Raw genomic sequence first — 20,878 nt, 5'->3', positions numbered from 1 at the left:
TAGTAGATCACATGACCCAAGTGTTTCCTCTCCAACTGTAGAAGACAACCTGCATGGATGTGTAGCAAAACACTACACACTACTAGTATATTGTCTATCAATCAACGTAATACACTACAATTAGCTACTTTATATTAGAGGTAATGCAGTGGGACCCTCCAAACTCTGTAGTATAGCAAGGCCATGACTAGCTACCTAGGTCCAGTCATGGATTTTTTCTACTTTCTCCAAATTTTCAAACACACCTTAAGTACATAGCTAAAGTCTAGTAGCTAAAGTTTTTGAGCAGGCTGTAGGACCAGGTGTCCTAGCTGTAAAGCATTAATAAATAAAAATAAAATAGTACACTACATACTAATATATTGTTTATCAAAGATCAAACTGACAAATTATATAATGATGATGCATAATCATCCATCTATTCGGTGATTTCTGGAGCAATATAATACTGCTACAGACATCAAATAAAAATAATATTGAACTTTAACATGCACCTTGTAATTGACAACTTAGGGCACAAGGACACCTTGATAATCAGGACACTTCTCCATGGTGCCATTAATATTTGTATTAGTATGCACACATTTAGACCCCTGAAATCAGGACACCTCACTAATAAGGACACCTTGATAACCAGGACACTTCTCCATGGTCCCATTTGTATTAGTGTATATGCACATTTATAGACCCCTGAAATCAGGACACCTCACTATAGCTAATAAGGAAACCTTGATAATTGGGATACATGTATGGGGTCCCATTCACTGCACAAAAAACACCCAATGGCAGAGTTGGGGTAGTTACTTCAGAAAAATAACTAGTTACACGTTGCTTTTATCCCATGTAACTTAAGTCAGTTACTTTTCAAAAAGTACATAAGTACTCTAGTTACTAGTTACTTTTGTAGTATAAATTATGGCTTGTTTTTTTGCTTTTGTAACATGAATTTTGCTCAGATATGCATCATTAAGGGATGCAATACATAAGTGCACTTGAAATAACAATTCTGTGGCTATTCCAGGTCAGTTTTAATTATTGCTACGTCTGTTACTCAAGCTGAATCATAGAGAACAGTACACAGAATCTGTCTGGCACAAAAATTGAAGTGTTCTTGCTTTTAAAGCATAATTAGTTATATTTATAATATAACTATTGTAATTAGTTACTATTGTAACTTAGTTACTTTTCAGACAATTACTCCTAGTTACAAGTTACTAAGCAAGAAACTAGTTACTTTTAAAGTAATCAGTTACGTAACTTAGTTACAAAAGTAACTAGTTACCCCCAACTCTGCCCAATGGCATATTTAGCACACATGTAAAATAGGTCAAAATTGCAACATGTGTTTGCATAATGTGTAGAATAGGTCAAATCTGTGACTATAAAATTATGCATATCATGATCACATGATGGAAATGGTATTTCAACACATTTCCTCCAGTAGCACTTACATGCATGTTTGCAACTTCACTAGCCATATATGTGCACAAATGTATAGTAAAGATGAATATGTGTGCTTCACCTGTGATAGGGTAGCATACGAGGAAAATTTAAGAAATTTCTGAAAAACAAGCCTCAAAGCCCGTTTATGGTTGGCTTTGGGGGTTAAATTGTGGAAAAACAGCTAAACTATATAAAAGGATGCAGCTTGTAAAAGCTGGGGTGTGAAAAAAGTTGTGAAATCAAAGGTGGCAGCCAATAAATGGCTGCAACGATGTTAATGATAATAAATACACAAAACTATTACTAATTTCTATACTTATCATCACTGATATAATTGCAGCTACTTCATGGCTGTCACATTTGATTTCACAACTTTTTTCACCCAGGCTTTCAAAGGCCACACCCTTTTTATACAGTGTGGTTGGTATCATAATACAAGATTTATATATATATTTAAATCATGTGGAAAATATAAAAAGTGATGTAATTAAAAGAAATCAATCATAAGTCCACTGAATTACTTGCTGAGTGGGTGATTCTGGATGACCTGCAGTGAATACAACAAATTATTAATACATCATATTATAACGGAACTATAGTAATTGTGACCAGCATCTATGTGTCTATATATTGTATTGTAATTATACTACCCAAATTACCCAACACTTGGCAGACTTTTCAGTCCAGTATTAATATTACAGGTGGTAGGTGGGCTAGGAGGTAAAATGACCAAGTCAAAATGCCAGGTTTAGTTTGGGGCCAGTGGAGGCTCTCTATTAGTGACAGCACATGTGATACTACTAGGAAGTATTCACTAGAGGTATATCAGTGTAACAGATAAAATAAAATTTGACAAGGGTTGGAGCTCAGCGATTGAGTGGTCAGGCCATCCATGGACTACAGTGGAAGCCATATAGTCATGCACACTTTTAATCAAACAGTATTGTTTAGTACAGTCTCCCCTAAAGTGATGGATACTGCCCAAATGCTGCCATAAAAACCATCATAAATACACAATAAAAATTACTGTTACAGAATAGCCTTAATTAATGTATTCAACTACAAATCATAAGAATACATGTACTAACAGATGGCCGAATATTGAAATGATCGCCAAAACCCAATTTTTGGTCGGTTGGTTTGCCGGCCAGCCAGACCATTCACAATCACAAGACTAGAGGCCAAACAAAGCAGACAAACTAAATGGTGGCATGTGTCTTTTTTCTGGATCCGATGAGTATGTGCCTTCTGTGCGCTTAATTATACAAAGTCGTCTTCTTCTCCATGCAAGTAAACCATACCAAAATGTTAATTTTCTGAATCGACACTTCCCTTAGAGGAGCATATATAGATGCCATGAAGTGCTTAAGCCACTGTAGGATATTAAACAATTGTTGGTCTGACCACATCCCTAAACAGTCAGATCACCAAAAACATTACTCGTTCACAAACACACCAAGCTTCCCACCATACAATACAACTCACAGGAGAGTTGTTCACTCATCAGTGGTGACTTCTCGTTAATGTGTTCATTACTACTGAAGTCTTTCAAACCATCTACTCCGATCAGACAACCTTTAATAGCAAGTGGTATAGTCCTCCTAAATTTCTCCTCCTACACACAACAAAACAACAAATTCAAGTCACATGGAAAACTTAAGATCAGATTAAGGCCATCATTATTAATTGCCTTGTTTCCCGTCACCGCCCGCATCATTTTTTAGGTAGCCGCACCAAATTTTAATTATTTGATTATAGATCACGTGAATGCATAGAAGGAGGCACAGAGTGACCAAGTTATAAGGTAAATGCATTAGCTGTGCATGCAAGCATAGCAGAAGGGTGTAAGTCCCTCCACTCTTGTTCAACATGGTGTTTCAGTGAACAGTCCTGGTAGCCTTCAAAATCGAGATACTCTAATAGAACAGTCAGAGACTGAAATAACAGAAGTGAAGTGTATAATTAATAACCAATAATCACCTCCCGCCCGCATCAGTTTTTGTTCCACTGGATGGGAAACAAGCAATATAATAATGATGGCCTAACAGCTGATGAATGGAACAACATAAGGGCTGGAAATATTGCTTACTTGCATAAAAATTGTCCCTTGCTACAAATTTAGCTAGACAGCAAAAGCTTAGGGTCTAGTGTCTTATACCAGTAGAAATGCAAGTCTGCTCTTCACACTTCATAAATCATCACAATTTATGCAAAAATGTGAATGTATTTTTATGTGCAGCACAATTACACTATCCTTACAGCATATTGCCTCTAGCCAAACTGAAACCTTTACTATAGCCCAGTTGCTTTCCTAACTATTACAGAGATACAGTTACATTTAGGAAGCCACTAGCATAGGCCATGGGTAGACTGACATAATAATCACTTTCTGGTTTAATGCACTAAGGTAAGACAATGCAGTAATACATTTCATCAAATATGGTGGTGATTCTAGACCTGACCAACAGGGGGGCCAAGTAGTGCACAGCATAACTACTGTTATATGGCTGTAATATAAAGTAAAATTTCAGGAAGAGGGAGGGGGATGTGTAATCCCAGAAGCTGCAGGATTTTTTCAATTTGAAGGCTTGAAAACAGCCTAAAATTTATGCTAAAACATGAAAAATGCTAAAAACAACAATGCCAATGTATACCGCAACTTTTCCCCAAGATTTTCCAAAACTTATTTTTCAGCAGGGGGGCCGTGGCCTCCCCTTAGAATCGCTTGTGATCAAATATCACGTGCATACAAATTACTCCCTGCCAATATTTTAAACATTAAATCTGTGAAATGCATGTAGCAAAATAGTTGGCATAATTGTAAAATTTCAACTCTACAGTAGAAAAGGCAATTTCAGGTGGAACTATTTAAGCTGTTACTAGTCCATAAGTTCTCAAGGTAGCTACAATGGTGGTGAGCTAATGCACCTCTTCTCGTATACACCCCATCATTAGATTACATGTAGCTAATAGCTATCCAGTGAACACCCAGTAATCCAAATATTGTGAAGGAAATCTGACCAATCCACTCTCTGTGAAACAACAGCATGTCACCTTTCATTGCGCATGTCGTCTTTCATTGCCGAGGTCTTTACAGTGATGTAATTACATGTCTATTTGCCATTCTACCATAATCAGCTTTTTCATTGTAAAATGTATTTTGTATATGAAATTCTTAAAGAAAGTGTTTTATGCCATAAAACCTTTAAAAAGTTAGCTATGTGTTAATTCAAGTTTCCAGTACTGGCTTTAATATTGTAGTTATAACATAATGTTTAAGCCACAAAGCAAAGCGATATTGTAAGTGCCTACAGACAATTCTGTACTGCTTGTAATACTGAAAAATATATCTTCTATTGATCATTGCTGTTTCAGTGTTCCAAACAAACTTACTGATATGAACAACAGATATTAAAACTTTTATGAGACCATTCAGATTAGAGGATGTTCACTGTACAGTCTCTACAAACTCAATTATTAATCTTTTCCAATAGATAGTGTACTGGCTATGATGGCCTATTGTGGGTACAGTCTGTAAGAGAAACAATACAAACTATTAACACATTAGACATTACCTGATGATTAGACCACACTACCAGACACAATCCCACTATGATCATTACTGCTCCAATGTATTGCTGTAGTGATGGGAAACATTATACAAGTCATTACCACTAAAAGGCACACCTCACCCATGACTTTAGTTCATCTCCAGTGAGGAAGAATGATGATGTTACAGCTACGGGTACCTGTAGAATATTATTACAATCAGTAACTTGTGTATCATCATTTAATAGTAAGACAGATGTTTGTCCTAGTTAAAACCCATTTCCATCTGATTCCTGGTGACTACTGGCTGAATTGCCGAATTACATCATATTACCTTTACTATACACATTAGTAACATCTAAATACTTGCTATGAAATAAGGAACTCGAATGTGCTGCTTTTGTTTACATAATACTAACTGTAATGAAGTTATTACTCTGCAAAGTCTAAACTGTGGTAAAAACCAGCCTGAACAAATAACGGAATCCCAACTAACCGTCTACAAAGGAACCTTACATTCCATAGAACTATTCTGTATTATCATAGATTATAGACACACCCTGGGGTAGGCGTCTCTGATTTCGCGCGTGCTCCTCACCAACATGTTTTAATTGGCTCAAAATCAAAACCCATTATCAAAAGTATTTCGTTAAAAAATCATCCTACCGCGTGGTTTCGTTGTGTTTCTTCAAGAGTTCGCTTTACTGAGGTTGAATAATGGCGCAAGGATTGTCCTCTATCAAGGGTTAGTCTAAAGCAAATTCGTATATTGCAATATTGTAATTTCTCGAGTTTGTGGTACCGATTTCTTTCGTCTGTTTAACTTTTTAGGCTAAATCTAGGCTTCTCCGTGTTGAATATACACTATTATGTACCCCACACATAATTTTTATTGTTAAAGTATCTCTAAGTGATTTTATTGTGTGATGTGTATCACATGAGGCTCTCAAATATGTTAATACGGCCTTGTTTTCTCGTTTAGATTGTGTAGCACATGTTTATGATGCTCTCTTGGACATGGTTGCTGATGAAAGTTATCAGGTACCATCTGAAGCTAATGATGCCTGCTTGAAGACAGCCAGAGCAATGCTCACAGAACTGAAATCGCCATCACTGGGCGACACCCGTGTTTTTGCAGGTTGGTTGATAGAGAAACTTGAGAGTATTGTGGACAAATCATTCACACAAGCTACATCATCAGTGAATAAGGAGAAGCTGTGGACAGAATTTTACCAATTGCAAACCTCAGTGCTTTTCCGAGAAAAATGGAAATCATATTTGTGCTTGCTAAAGTTACCACAAAAAGTCATCTTTTTTCAAAGCTATACCAGCATACTTTTTGATAACATCATAAAGATGAAATTCCCTGTTGATAAAGCATCTGAAGCAAGAGCTCAGCCCTCTTCTTATGAGGAAGAGAATGCCATACGCTATGTGGGAGGCTATGTTGTTGCTGCTTTGAAGAAAAGGTCAACTGACATGGAACTATTAGCAGGCTTGGATCACCTCATAGAAAAGGATCAGGAAAAAATAAGAAGTTCTGAGTCTGCTGTATGGGTGAAAGCCATTGACAGAGGTGGGCTTACATACATTTCTGAAGAAGCACAAGAAGTTTTTCTGTCGATTGAAGCTTGTACTAAGGCCAATTTCACATTTAACGTTGCATGCAAACTGGATGATAATACCAGACACTGGTTAAAGAACGATATATTTGCAGATGGTGATGTGCAATTTCATTGGTGCTTGACAGGCATCACGCTAAAAGTTGACGAAGAAAAGGCAGAAGAATTGTTAGAACTCTGCATAGATCAGTGGATCACAGTCCGAGAAAAAGCTTTTGCTAATTCAATATTTGAGTTTTACAAACAGCAAACTAAAAAGGGCACAAAAGCAAAAGCACTACGTAAAACAATAGAATAATTATTATTGTACAATAAGTTATTATGTGCTATGTAACATTGTTTTACAAAGAAGCTCTTCGATTTCTTTTACGTTTTCTCAAAGGGAGACATTTTGTATCCTCAATGGACTGCTTGATACTGGAACTTTTTCTGCAGTTTCCATGGGTATCCTCAAACCACATGTTCCCAACCAAACGGATGGTGTCACTGTTCTTAACAAACTGGTGCACAGTTGGGTTGTCATTGGTGGCTCCAGATTGGCATATAATATGAACAAACGGGCATATTTCAGTTTTGTCTGAAATACACATACTGTTTCGTTTTCACTTGATACTTACTAGTGGACCTATACTCATTGCGAAGAACCACCAGAGGGTTGTTTTGAATTGAAGGATGCTTTTCAAGGTGGTTTTTAGGTGTGCGTTCTATTAGGATTTTTGCAAAAACCATGGGCGATCCCTATTATGAACCCACTATCGTGGTTCATGATATATGTTACGAGCTTTTCAATAGAACATAAAGATTTTATCATCATACTTGTTTCATTAATGATTAGGAAAGTGCCACAGCTCAAGGCACCAAATGTAAAACCACACCATAATACTATTGCCGCAATGACGTCACAAACATAAAATGGCCGCCAATAGTGGGGGACTTTAATATTTTCGAGTACAGACGCCTATGGAGAAAAAAATTTAATCGGTGATATTTCAGCCGAGAAAAGAGATACGGAGCTACAGCCAACAGGTATGGTTATAAGACATTAGAATGAATCATTTATGCATCTTTTGGAAGCTTTTTGATCGTAGATTTCGACTATAGTGTAAGTTCATCCTTATATTATTTATTTATAACCATACCTGATAGTTAGAGCTCCGTATCTTCTATCTCGGCAGAAATATGATCGACCAAAAATTTTTCTCCATAGGCGCCTGTACTCAAAAATATTGAAGTCCCCCCACTATTGGCGGCCATATTATGCCGTGACGTCATTTCGGATAGAGGTCATAAACAAAACATACAAATTGTACATGTCCTTGCAGTAGATTTGCCCACTCTGAAAATGATAGTACATTGTTATAACTACAACCAAAAGCTTATGAACTGCATTGCTACTATTTATAGTACATAGCTAACCATTACTGCTGTATTGCTTCTATTAATAGTACATAACTAATCATTACTACTGTATTGCTACTACTAATAGTACATAACTAACCATTATTACAATTGCTGTCATAAAAACCAGCTCACTTACAATCCATTTACATGGGACTGTTTACCAGTTCGTCAACCTTATACAAGTCACCAGAACTATAAACTAGTTCCTAATACAGTTCCTCCATCATGGGTGGTCAGGTCACGATGCTACACATATTCTCCACAACACACATACACACACAGTACACACTTACTTGACATGGCCAGAATGCTGTCACTATGGTAGCTGGCAAGTGTTGGTTAGCCCAAGTGATCAACAGATAACACAGAGCTGAAGATATTATCACTGCATAAACCAGTGAGTGTGCAGCCTAGAGCAGTAGAACCAGTATGTATTTCGGTAACAGGTATGACAAGAATATGGGCCAACATTATTGGAACATCTTGTAGTCAGATAAGTGAAGTTGAAAGCTTGTTGAACATTCAACTATTCTATATACTTACTTCAACATAATGTACAGCACTTGAAAACTTACTCAAACAAATAATCACTTGTATAGGTGGGTTTTGCAGGGACAAACAGTAAAGTCATAGCATATCAAAACATTTATTAACTTACCGTACATAATAAAAAATCCGTAACAAAAAATATGTGAAAATAACACCATCTATAAAACATGGCACCATAACCTTCCACATACTTTAGATTTACGGAGATCTCTTATGGCTCATCAGAATCCTTGATGAAAGGCGATTTGAGTGATGCATAGGAGTTTGTGAAGTGATCAAGAGAAAAGGCAGGATAAAGCATTGTAGTGCCAGATTACGTGTTCACGTACATAATAATACAGTGGAAAAACCTGTTTTTTCGTGTGTTCTGCAAAGTAATTCTGTATAATAATCAGTTAAGCATTTACTTCTTAATCAGCAAGTGTTTCCATGTAGAATGATACCAAGTTTAACGAATTCGGTTGAGGGTAACACGCTGCTTTTTGGGGTTTTCCCACCCGAGTAATTACATTCTCTAATAGGCAATTGCATGGGGGTGCATATTATGTTGTAATCAACAGTAAATAAGTATCACTATGGTGATGTTAGAGCATTACTTCAGGTGGAACTGCATAGAGCAATTCAAGGGCCTAACTTTTTGTACAATGTGTAGTAGACATTATGGGTACTAATGGCTGCATTTTTTGTGTTTTTTTTTTGTAGTTAGTATACAATAGATGCATTTTACACAGGGCAAGAAATGACAACAAGGTTTTTCAACCAACCGGTTTGACTAAGCTATGAATACCAAAATGGCATGGAACTGATTTTAAGCTGTTATATTACTTAATTCATAAGATCTAATAGTAAAACTATATGTTTTATTGTACAACACTTCAGTTTACAATTCTTAATAGCAAGTTTTGGTATGGATATACTCAATAGCAAGAAATAAAAGGTAAGTTTAATCAAGAGTGCACCTTCAGCGCTTATAAGCTCCAGGTTTAATAAATCAACAGTGTTTTGCCAAATTGAACCCTTTAACCCTTAAACGCGCAAAGGCCATTATAGTGGCCCTCACGCATGGTAGTAAACAAAGCGCTGTAACGTCCGAACCATTGTCCCTATGGCTACGCAACTGCCATCATTTAATTCGTGATGTAATAGCGAATGAAATGATATGTAGGGTTTTACCCTACACTGAAACACAGGGCCAAAACTCGCCATGAAACTAACTTTTTACGAAATGAACACGTAAAACTGTTTACATACCTTTGGAAAAAGACTCGTATCTCCTTCCCAGTTCATTCTATTGTTCTGCAATAAACGCCGATCGATTCGCCATTCAATTATGCCTCAGGCCATATATGGGTCACGTGACTCAGCCAATTACAAATATGGCTGCCACCGGAAGGAATACGAAATTGCGAAAAGTCAAGACGCTGTTCTTCATCGCTTCATAACAAGTGAGCGCCTGTTGTTACAGTGGTTATTTAAACTTCCCCTGATAGCCTATTGAATAAACTTTCTGTTTATATAAGGTGTTAGGCTAATTCAGTTTAGCAAACTCTCACCACTTTCAATATAAAACCAATTTTGGTAAACACGCATTTCTCAAAACCTGCGTGCGCGTTTAAGGGTTAAAAATCCAATACAAATCTGTGACAAATCTGTTTTGGGTAAAATTACAGCTAATTCATCCAAATGTCACATTTTCTTATATGCTGTATGGTAAGTGACTATATAGCAGCACTACATAGCAACTGGCAAACAACACACACACACACACCTCTATTGGAAGAGCAAACACTTCAGTGTTGGTGCAGTAGTAAATGGATGCTAGTCCCATTGAGATACTACCAAACATGTAACACCATAATGTCACTGATACTGGTAGCCTGGCCCAGGGAGCTATAGTAAAAATATTAGAGTACAAGTAATAAGTCACCCTGTGGAGTTCAGTTATAAACAATAACCTATCTTCAGTATTTCAAAAGGCAAGCCTTAATGGCTGGCTTTGGGGCTTGAATAAGTGTTATCTTGTGAAAAAGGGTATGATCCCTCTAAAAAGCTAGAGTGAAAAAGTTGTGAAATCAAAGGTGGCAGCCAAGAAATAACTGCAATGTTGTCAATTTGCTGTCATTATTAAAATTGTTTGGCTGCCTACCTACAATTTCTTTCACCCTTACTTTTTAGAGCACCCTTTTCCACAGCTTGGCTTTTTGGCATAGATTATATAATATAACCACTCCATTAGGGTGAGACTACACTATTAGAGTATCTTGACTGTACACTTGCTACATGTAGTCAGTTATCACACATTGTAACTCACTGGTTTTATTATTACTAATCTATCTACATAATATCTTAGGAATGGTTGAGGCAAAATTAGGTATGTGGACTCCACCGTAAAAATGCTCTATTTAGATAAGGGATAATGGAGTTACAAATGCATGAAAATCGTGTTTCATTTTTACTGTTAATAACACAGTTTCTTGGGCGACATGACACACCACTGTGTCTCTTGATATGTAACAGCTTAGTGAAAGCTTGCATATTCTTCAGTTTGCTGTCTAAAAATAATGTAAAAGTTTAATCCTATATGTTCATTGTTCTCTTACCCATTACACGGTATTTCAGTTTGCAATCTATTGGATATTTTGGTTTTCACATGGCACAAATATTTTGTTCATTAGTATAATGTGACTGCCTCAGCAAAAATCAGTCTAGCTTGTACAACCATGTGTTTGGAAAAAAAAAAAAAAAAAAATACAAAAAGTTTTAAATGAACTATTACTTAGGGTCTTTCCAATCTTAGATCGCTTCTGGGGCATTCTCATGTACCTGAGAACAACTTGCTGCTCCAGGAAATTTTTGTATTTAAGGGACGAGTATTTTTCAAGGCAGAGGCAGGTCAGCAATATAAACACTAAAACTATAAGTCTTATCTGTTGTGCACATAAAACTACAAGTACAAGAATAAAGTTGGAATTTTAAACTAGAGTAGGGACAATGTAGCACCACTGCAATAAAAAGTACTGAAACAAGCTGGATCAGAGTGGTACGTAATGTCCAGATACTATAGATGTGAATATCCCTACTGTGCTATTTATACTTGTTCATGAACTTTTTCGTCAATTCATGATAGTTTGACGAAAACGTTTTGAGTCAACCTGAAGGCACTTTTGGGCTAGATTTTACCCAACCAATACTGTATTGTCATCATGAAGGGAAGTCGAGGCAGTTTTTGGGTGATATTATACCCATACTTTCGTTGTCCCTACTATACAGTACTATTGTACTGTATGCACCCTCCTGCAGGCCTAGCCTTTTGGTGCCACCCCTTCCAATTTGGATAAATTAGATAATAACTAAATATTGATATTACCTATTTATCTAGCATATACACAGATTTTTATGTGCATATTGATTGTTGCTTGCATGGTTGCTCACACTTCCAACATTAATTAATTAATTGTGCTGAAAAGATGTACTGTCCCTTATAGCTGCTAATACGATACAAACATTTCTACTACTATATACAACATACAATACATAGTACATAATGCTTACTATACTCAACTACCTTCCACTTACATTCCTTCAAGAAAATGAATTTCTTCTGTACCAAAACATACACTGCCTGTTAAAAAAACATAACATGATCCACATGTTGATCACACATGATCCACATGTTGATCACACATGATCCACATGTTGATCACACATGATCCACATGTTGATCACACATGATCCAGTGCCCAGACCCCACACAATGCATTTTTAAACCAGTTGTGTGCCCATAGCCGGCTGAATGGGCATCCGTCTGGTTTACTCAAATTGTTTTCGTAAAAACGTGTGTGCGTGTACCTATCTATTTACCTATTTATCTAGCTATCTATGTTTGTCCATACACACCCACGTGAGCAAATCCTTTTCGTGGTAAAAAGCATTCAACCTAAATGAAGCCTGTATTACACTTGAGCATAGGCAAAGTTTGCACTGAGGTGGTTTCTTTTTGCTGGTTTGAAATATGGGTGAAGAGACTCTCAATAAACTTCATGAACTATCTTCCCATTGGGTTCTTCATGTATTTAACTACTGAAAAACAATGTAGCAGGCCTCTTAGGCTACTAGGAAATGCGTATATATCTCTTCGACTTGAAAAGGGGCATGTCCCTATGTACACGAATGAAAATGAATGGTAGCCTAGAGGTTTTGTAGAAAGCATTAGAGCATTTGCAGGAAAAAACACTTTAGACTATAAACAGAGTTGGGGTTGCTACTCTAAAAATGTAACTTGTTACATATTATAGTTACTTTATTACTCTCAGAAAATAGTAACGAGTTACATATTACACTTTACTTCAAGGGCTGTAACTAGTAATATTATTACATATTACATTTGTTCGTTACAAACTATAAATTAAGCCCAACCTTCTATTCTAAATACATGCTCCCAGCCTACAACTACAAGTGACATGAGTTTCTCTGGTGTAGTTCAACGTAGTATCTTGGTCTCAAGAGCATTCCCCATACACTATCACTCTTTGTTCTTGCCTGTACAGCTGTGTTCAGTGCTGTCAGGACCCAAAAATGCAGTCAATCACATGCTGGATACAATGCGCATTAAAAAGAAGTAACGCATTACAATCTCTGGATGTAATATCCACTATATATTACTCGTTACTTTTAATGTAATGCATTATATTACTTCGTTACAACATAAGTAATAGTATTATGTAACGCATTACAAATGTAACTTGTTACTCCCAAATCTGACTATAAAATAGTTAAGAAGATACTTCTGTGGGAAATAAGGTGTTGAAAGTAGTTTGTTTGAAATGCGCTTCCTTAGCAATGCATAGCAACGTAATTAGAGAATTACAAAATAATTCACCAATTATGAAATCAGAAATTACAATAACTATGTATAATTGCATTATTTCAAAACAGAAGCCTTAGTTAAAATATATTTCCAGCTAAACAACTAGCATCTGGTTTTTAGAAGTAGCACATCAACTTGTTTCAAATGTTATGCCAAAAATAACTCCAATCAGAAGTGCTAAGTTACTATGACCACACCACACTACTGTACAGTAGGGATAACAGAGGTGTGGGCTTTCCTGCTAAAAAAATGTCACCCAAAACCAGCCTCACTTCTCCTTCATGACAGCTTAAGTCTGGAAAGTAATGAAACAAGGTAGGCTGCCTACACCTGTGCTATATTAGTACATACTTCAGTTATTAGTGACCGGGTTTGTGAAAACCCGACACAATCATGCAAGCCTAAATTTCCGCTATAAAGCATATTGAATTCAATGGATGAAATAGTTGCATAATATTGGAAAAAATCCATAAATTTTTTGAACGTCTATTAATTTTATTAGTGAGGGAAGGGACTACCTGGATATCATCTTATTTCCCTACTCAAGAGTTTGAAAATCTTCGTTTCATTGCAGTAGACCCAAGGACACGCAAGTTATGGGAGTTTGTTTATATCACATTGAAGTGATCATACACAATCAATCTTTCTTCACAAATTTCACCTTTGTATGCAGTGAAGAAAAGTGATAGAAGGACAAACCTACCCAGTAATCAATTCCCCTATTCATGACAAACACAATGGTGCAAATTTCAACTTTGTACGTCATTCTGTTCGCAAGTTACAATTTTAGTAAGCACCTGTAATTTATTTTCCCTATACTTGCTGTACAAATCGATCTCTCTGTTGTTACTACTTTGCAGGGCTGTAACTCCCAAAGCTATTGGCAAATGAAGCTGAAACTTTGCCAGTGGTACACTTGGCTAAGTAGATTATAAATATTTAACAAACAGGAATTTGAAAAATACACGATTGTGTCAGGTTTTCACAGATCCAGTCACATATACATCCTGTCATTAGTACAACCATGACTGAAGTAGGGGTAGTATAGCTGTAGGTGACCTTCCTCGTTTCATTGCTTATATTTCGATGATCCTACTCGAGTTCCGTGTACTTGTTTATTTACTTTTTAATGGCACAATTGTATATCACATCAAAGGATAGAATGGTACCAGATATTAATGTTGCATCTGAAGGTGTACCCCAGTAATCAGTTAACAAAGTAACCATTCCACTTTGTTTCCAGTTACTGTACATTCCGCCCACCACACAGTGCTACAAATGAAGAAGTGCCTTTGCAATCAATCTAGTTGCTTGGAAATTACGTGATGATATGTTTATGAAACCATTATATGATATCTGTGAATCAACACCTACATGGGTAGTAGAGAAATGGGACACAAAGGACAAAGGTAATTCCATGATGCATCCAGTGGTAGTAAAAAGGCACGTCTCTGGTCTATGTGGTGTCAAACAGTGAAGAAATGCAACCTGTAGCCATGGTCAAGTTATGCTCTGAAGTCAGTCAGTCAGTCAGTCAGTCAGTCAGTCAGTCAGTCAGTCAGTCAGTCAGTCAGTCAGTCAGTCAGTCAGTCAGTCAGTCAGTCAGTCAGTCAGTCAGTCAGTCAGTCAGTCAGTCAGTCAGTCAGTCAGTCAGTCAGTCAGTCAGTCAGTCAGTCAGTCAGTCAGTCAGTCAGTCAGTCAGTCAGTCAGTCAGTCAGTCAGTCAGTCAGTCAGTCAGTCAGTCAGTCAGTCAGTCAGTCAGTCAGTCAGTCAGTCAGTCAGTCAGTCAGTCAGTCAGTCAGTCAGTTAGTTAGTCAGAAGAAAATTCAGTTAACTAAACTTTTTTTTAGAATTCCATAGAAACTTATTAGAAATTTTTGGGATGGCTCTGAGGCACATTTGGGTTTGGTTATGCCTAAACAATTGTACCTCTATTAGAACACACACACTTAATGTACACCAAAATACGTACTCTAATTGGACAGTCAGTATTATATTATTGAGCTGTTCAGGGCTAGTACAGTATCCTAGGAACCACCTTCATACATCTTTTACTGGTAGGATCTGGGCATGACCCATAGCAGGTCACATGATCCCAGTAAACTCTTACCGTAAAGAAGGAGTTACAGAACAGGAACAAGTAGCCAGTGAGTGTGTACCATGAAGAATGACCATGTTTAGTAACAATTCCTCCAGTTAATATCATCTCTGCTGCCCCTCCTATAACAATTTGACAGTGAATCACTCCATTCACATCGAATTGCTTGCTTGCACACACGTGCACACACCACACACACACACACACACACACACACACACACACACACACACACACACACACACACACACACACACACACACACACACACACACACACACACACACACACACACACACACCAGCATTGAAACCGGGTCGGGTCATCCGGGTCACATTTTCTCCGGGTCATCCGGGTCTGACCCGGTTTACAATTTATCCGGGTCTGACCCGGATTGGATCACGTGAGAAACGAAATTGTTCGTTTGACGACGTGGAAACTTATAAACGCTATTGCGTAGCTCTTTCGTGAGCCACGCCCACTTATCGCAATACCAACATACGCTCAGCCACACTCATTTGTTAGTAAGTGTAGTATGTAGCATGAAATTGAGGGTATCTATGGTGAGGGGTAGCTATTGTCAGTAGGTGAAGACCTTTTTTTTTTTTTTTTTGGTCTTCAACCTACAGCTAGGCTGAAGTTGCAATATTTACTCAACACGAATCGAACGTTCAAAATGTAGACTCGTTCGCTCGCTCGAGACTAGCCGAAACACGTCTCGGCTTTAATTAATCCGGGTCAGTGGGTCATCCGGGTCAGCAGTAGTGACCCGGTTTCAATGTTGACACACACACACACACACACACACACACACACACACACACACACACACACACACACACACACACACACACACACACACACACACACACACACACACACACACACACACACACACACACACACACACACACACACACACACACACACACACACACACACACACACACACACACACACACACACACACAACCTTACACATATATACTATACTCACCAGCTGCTGCTAATATTCCTAATAACTTGCACCATGTGAATAACTGGAAGGAGTAATCACAACAGTAATATTGGTAACATCACCATGGTAACATGACATCACCTTATTCACTGGAGGGATTTTCTCAGTACAAGTTAATACAGCAAGTATGGTACCCCATATTGGTATGAGTTGCTGTGTGAGAGTAATACCACCAAATAACTAGGGAGTTAATGGTTCAATAACAGAACAATAACAGTAGTAAGAGTTGCTATGGTGAAGGGGAACACATTATGCAATGGAAGAAAAGACCTTTACAGTGAGTAGCCCACATTGGTGTGAGTTGCTAAGGCATAGTAATGAAGAACTAATGCCCTGTGTGTCATTGTTATGTGGTGATGGGGAACACATAGAAACAATCAGTGCCTACCAGTATGAGTTGTTGGGTGAAAGGTAGCATAACATACCAATCAAGTATCCCATTATGAATTACACAGCATGTCAGAGTGTGCAGCATTACTCAAGATCCTAAGAAACGTCACAAGGCTTTGGTAGCCACCCTCAGACAGTAGCCACATCCCACATGATTAAAAATTACAGTAAATCCCCAACTGTATTTTAAGAGTCTTTTTGAATACTCTACTACCACCACTTAGCAATCTTACATATTACATAGCCATTTTTCAATACTTATCGGCTCTCATGAATTTTAGTAGTGTGGCTGGTCTCCACTCACCTGAAACACCGAGGAAATGTTAGGACCAACATGGTAGACTGCCAGGATGTATAACAACTATAATATAATATATAACAATATACATCTACTGCGTATTAGATATGAGTTGAACATTTCTTTGAGATCACGTGAGATGTTTGATGATGCATGACCACCTCCCATACATGTATGGAATGAATACACCACTAGATATCTTGGGAATAAAGGATATCAATAAAACATTGTACAATGAAACTCAGTGACTTTTACTCAGTGACCTGCCTTATGTAGCAGGTGGCTACATAAGGCAGGTCACTTGTACACAAGTAACAAATTTGGGGATATCAGTTTGACTGGCGTAGAGTCAGGTGATCTTATTACACAGTGACCTTGTTAAGCAGTACTGGAAGACCATATCATCAAGTAGTAAAGGAAGTGTACATGTGGTCTCATTTGACAAGTACTCTTGTGACCCCTAATACTCAGTGATACAACTCACCTGACTACCAAACACTCCCACTATTCCAAGCACCACAAACACCTACAGTGTAACAGATTAGCATCACATGAGATTAAGATAAGACAAGTAAAGTACAAGCAGTAGTAATCACCATAAACTAGGCCACAAAAACTTAATTTCTCAACCACCAGTACTCACTCACATAACAATACATAGTCAGGTGGAATCTTTTTTATTTTTATCAAAAAAAACAAACAAAAAAAACAACAACACAAGCTCATATAAGTCATAATGCAGCTCGTAGTCTGCTTTATGTAGTTACCAACTTAAAAGTTATTATATTCAACCACCAATTGTACTAAACATTTGGCAGGTAAACTTTATGTGGTCCAATATGAGACCAGGCCTTCATAGTTGTATGTTGTGATAGATTAATTAAATGCCTGTAATTTTTTATTTATTATATAGTTACTGTACAAAGTATTTCTTGCTGTTTCAAACATCTAATACTATAACACCAAAAACTATTCAACATAATTGGCTGAAACTTTAGCAGTTTCCTCCTTTATTGCTCTAAATAATAGAGAAGAAATAAACTGAAATTCTAAATGTGTAGGATTTTGCTCAGCCAGTAACACACACACACACGGACGCAAGCGCGCGCGCACACACACACTACACGCATGCACATGCACACACATTACACACACACACACGCATGTACACATACTACACACACGCACACACAACACAACACACACGCATATACACACACTGCACACTACACTACAAACACACACTACACACACACACTACTACATACACACTGCACACTACACTACAAACACACACTACACTACTACACACACACACTGCACACTACACTACAAACACACACACACACTTACTGGTAATTCCTTTAGCTTCGGTATTTTCACTTGTCTCTCAGCAACGATAGCACATACCAGCAACACAGGAACTGCTAGTGTGTCCCTATGTGGGGTAGGGGGTGGGGGGTAATGTCAGGCCCACAATGTGTACAAGTCAAGAAATATGTAAAACCACACTGAGAACAGAAAATGTTATCTTTTAGCCATAGATTTGCAACTTACAGCTACAAGTGATATCGGAAAAATAAGGTCCTCACATAGACAGACTGATTTACGCATAACTTTTCTCAAGGGTTTTGATCAAAGGAAGTAAAGATAACAAAGAGTGCTTATTGATCTATAGGAGTGGATGATAATTAACAAGTCCTACACACATATACACCATCAGCTAGCAATTGAAATTCTTTAGGTAATATCAAAAGTAGATTTTGCTGGCCTGGCATGTCTCACAGCCGAGAACACTGACACACATACTACACATCTGGTCTCGTGTGGCCAGACCCACTCTTTGCACAGTGCTTATCGATTGATAATTATAAGTGCCTAGCTGCAAGAGGGTCTGGTATAGTTTGAATAGTAAAGTTGTTCTGACACCCTGAGCTTTTTCAGGGTGATAATGAAACACCTGGTTAACTTTCATCACACTCCTAGGCTATGGGTAAACACCTCGAACAGGCTCTGCCTTCCGTGTACACCCTCCAGTGCCTAACTGGCAAAGTAGATAATAACAATAACAATAACACCATGTCATATTGCTGGTTGTTAGCAAATTCCTTTCTCTGTTGACAGCAGCCACCAGTCCACAATATGACATGGCATGATGAAAGTTAACCAGGTGTTTCATTATCACCCTGAAAAAGCTCAGGGTGTCAGAACACTTTACTATTCGAACTATACCATACCCTCTCGCAGCTACGCGCTTATAATTATCAATCGATAAGTGCCGCCCGAAGAGTGGGTCTGGCCACGCGAGACTACTACACACATCATACTCAACTCACCTATACAAACTAAATATCAGAGGGTTTGATGAAGCATTGAACTTCTTCACTAATACTGGATATAGGCCAAACCCTGTCTGTGGATTTATGACCACGTGTAGCTACAGTAAACAATTTACATGAAGTGGCTAACCTGCACAGCGATAAGCGCTAAGATCACCGTCCACGTTGGTGGTATTGGATTGGCCCAACACGCACGTACTCGCTCTACGCACAAGTCCGGTAGCTTCATTAATGCTATAATACGGTGGTCATCACGGATGAATGAAGGTATATACAACCAAGCTAGGCAGGATATACATGTTCATCATTAATCATTACTCACCCTTTAGAGAAGATTGATAATACTGCCGTTCATATAAAGTACTTTTATTAGACCTGGTAACAGTGGCAAGTCTTTAAGCCACGTGTATATAGACTAGATGCATGAGATGTATTGTTTAAGTTAATTGGTTCATATTTTCGCGGTCACACACGCCGTGACACGTGCATTGATTTTGCAGCCACGCCTTTGTAAACCAGTGCCCTTGCTTTCTAATTTGTGGAGCCAGCTTCAAACACTTTCGGTCAGGAAAAATAGAAGGAGGGAGTTAAGCAACAGAAAGATGCACATGTATTATGTATGCACTAGTGGCCGGCATGATGCACTGGAACACAGTAACTACATGCTAAATAATACTACACATATATAGTGCTATACCTGAACTGGTTGTGCTACTTGTGCAGATATATAGCTCGGTTCAGTCACATCAATAACTACACCTGTTATGGTCTATAGCTATATAAAATGAAATTTATATAAAAGAAAGCTGAAGCTGGAACATGTCCCTTAAAGGATTGACCAGAACTCAAGAACCTCCAATTCAAAGAGAGTAGAGGAAACCAAAGACAATCGGTATATACCAATGCACTGCCATTGTACGCTATGTATGTAGCTATATTCCATACAGAATGTTCACGCTACAGCTGCATGTATACATGTTTGCCTTTGGTACCTGTCATGTAGAAAGTGCATGTGTACTGGACATTTGAATTCAATCAGTACAAAACTCTCTAACAGAGCAATCACTGCAGCATGCCAGTTTGGTTGCTTTTTGCATGCAAGATGTTACTGCACTCACGGGACCAAATTTAACAGCCCTCACCAAAATTAACATTGAATAAATAATCTTGCAGCCCTTTAATTAATCATACTGCCCTCAGAAACATTCAGTTCCCTATGGAAATTAATCAGTATGTAGTTTTAATTTATTTATACTACCCTCATAAACATTCCATCACCCATCAAAAATTAATTGTGCAACTCA

The 20,878-nt window shown here is 37.8% G+C and overlaps 2 protein-coding genes across 4 annotated transcripts in view; one reads left to right on the top strand and one right to left on the bottom strand.

Annotated features, from left to right (window-relative positions):
- LOC136268818 (uncharacterized) overlaps positions 1–20,878 on the top strand; it is a 178,383-nt gene that overhangs the window by 96,503 nt on the left and 61,002 nt on the right. The gene's annotated exons all lie outside the window — the stretch shown is intronic.
- On the bottom strand, positions 1,860–20,002 carry LOC136267912 (uncharacterized). 3 transcript variants are annotated; one of them, XM_066063095.1, is made up of 16 exons: positions 19,897–20,002; positions 19,705–19,813; positions 19,572–19,648; positions 18,589–18,673; positions 17,720–17,761; positions 17,242–17,298; positions 16,629–16,700; positions 16,527–16,569; positions 15,542–15,651; positions 12,141–12,186; positions 10,333–10,454; positions 8,309–8,425; positions 5,136–5,192; positions 5,019–5,081; positions 2,929–3,058; positions 1,860–1,990 (listed from the first exon to the last, which is right to left on the bottom strand). In XM_066063095.1, exons 2-16 carry the CDS (start codon positions 19,801–19,803, stop codon positions 1,941–1,943), a joined length of 1,170 nt encoding a protein of 389 aa, XP_065919167.1. In that variant the 5' UTR covers positions 19,804–19,813; positions 19,897–20,002; the 3' UTR covers positions 1,860–1,940. The 3 variants fall into 3 exon arrangements, 2 of the variants coding, with proteins under 2 accessions (XP_065919167.1, XP_065919168.1); XM_066063096.1 differs by having other exon boundaries at positions 19,705–19,808; positions 19,897–19,991; XR_010706819.1 differs by lacking the exon at positions 1,860–1,990 and having other exon boundaries at positions 2,937–3,058; positions 4,837–5,081.

This window comes from Dysidea avara, chromosome 10 (genome assembly GCF_963678975.1).
Source record: "Dysidea avara chromosome 10, odDysAvar1.4, whole genome shotgun sequence".
NCBI lineage: Eukaryota > Metazoa > Porifera > Demospongiae > Dictyoceratida > Dysideidae > Dysidea > Dysidea avara.
This window is presented reverse-complemented; position numbering and strand designations above follow the sequence as displayed.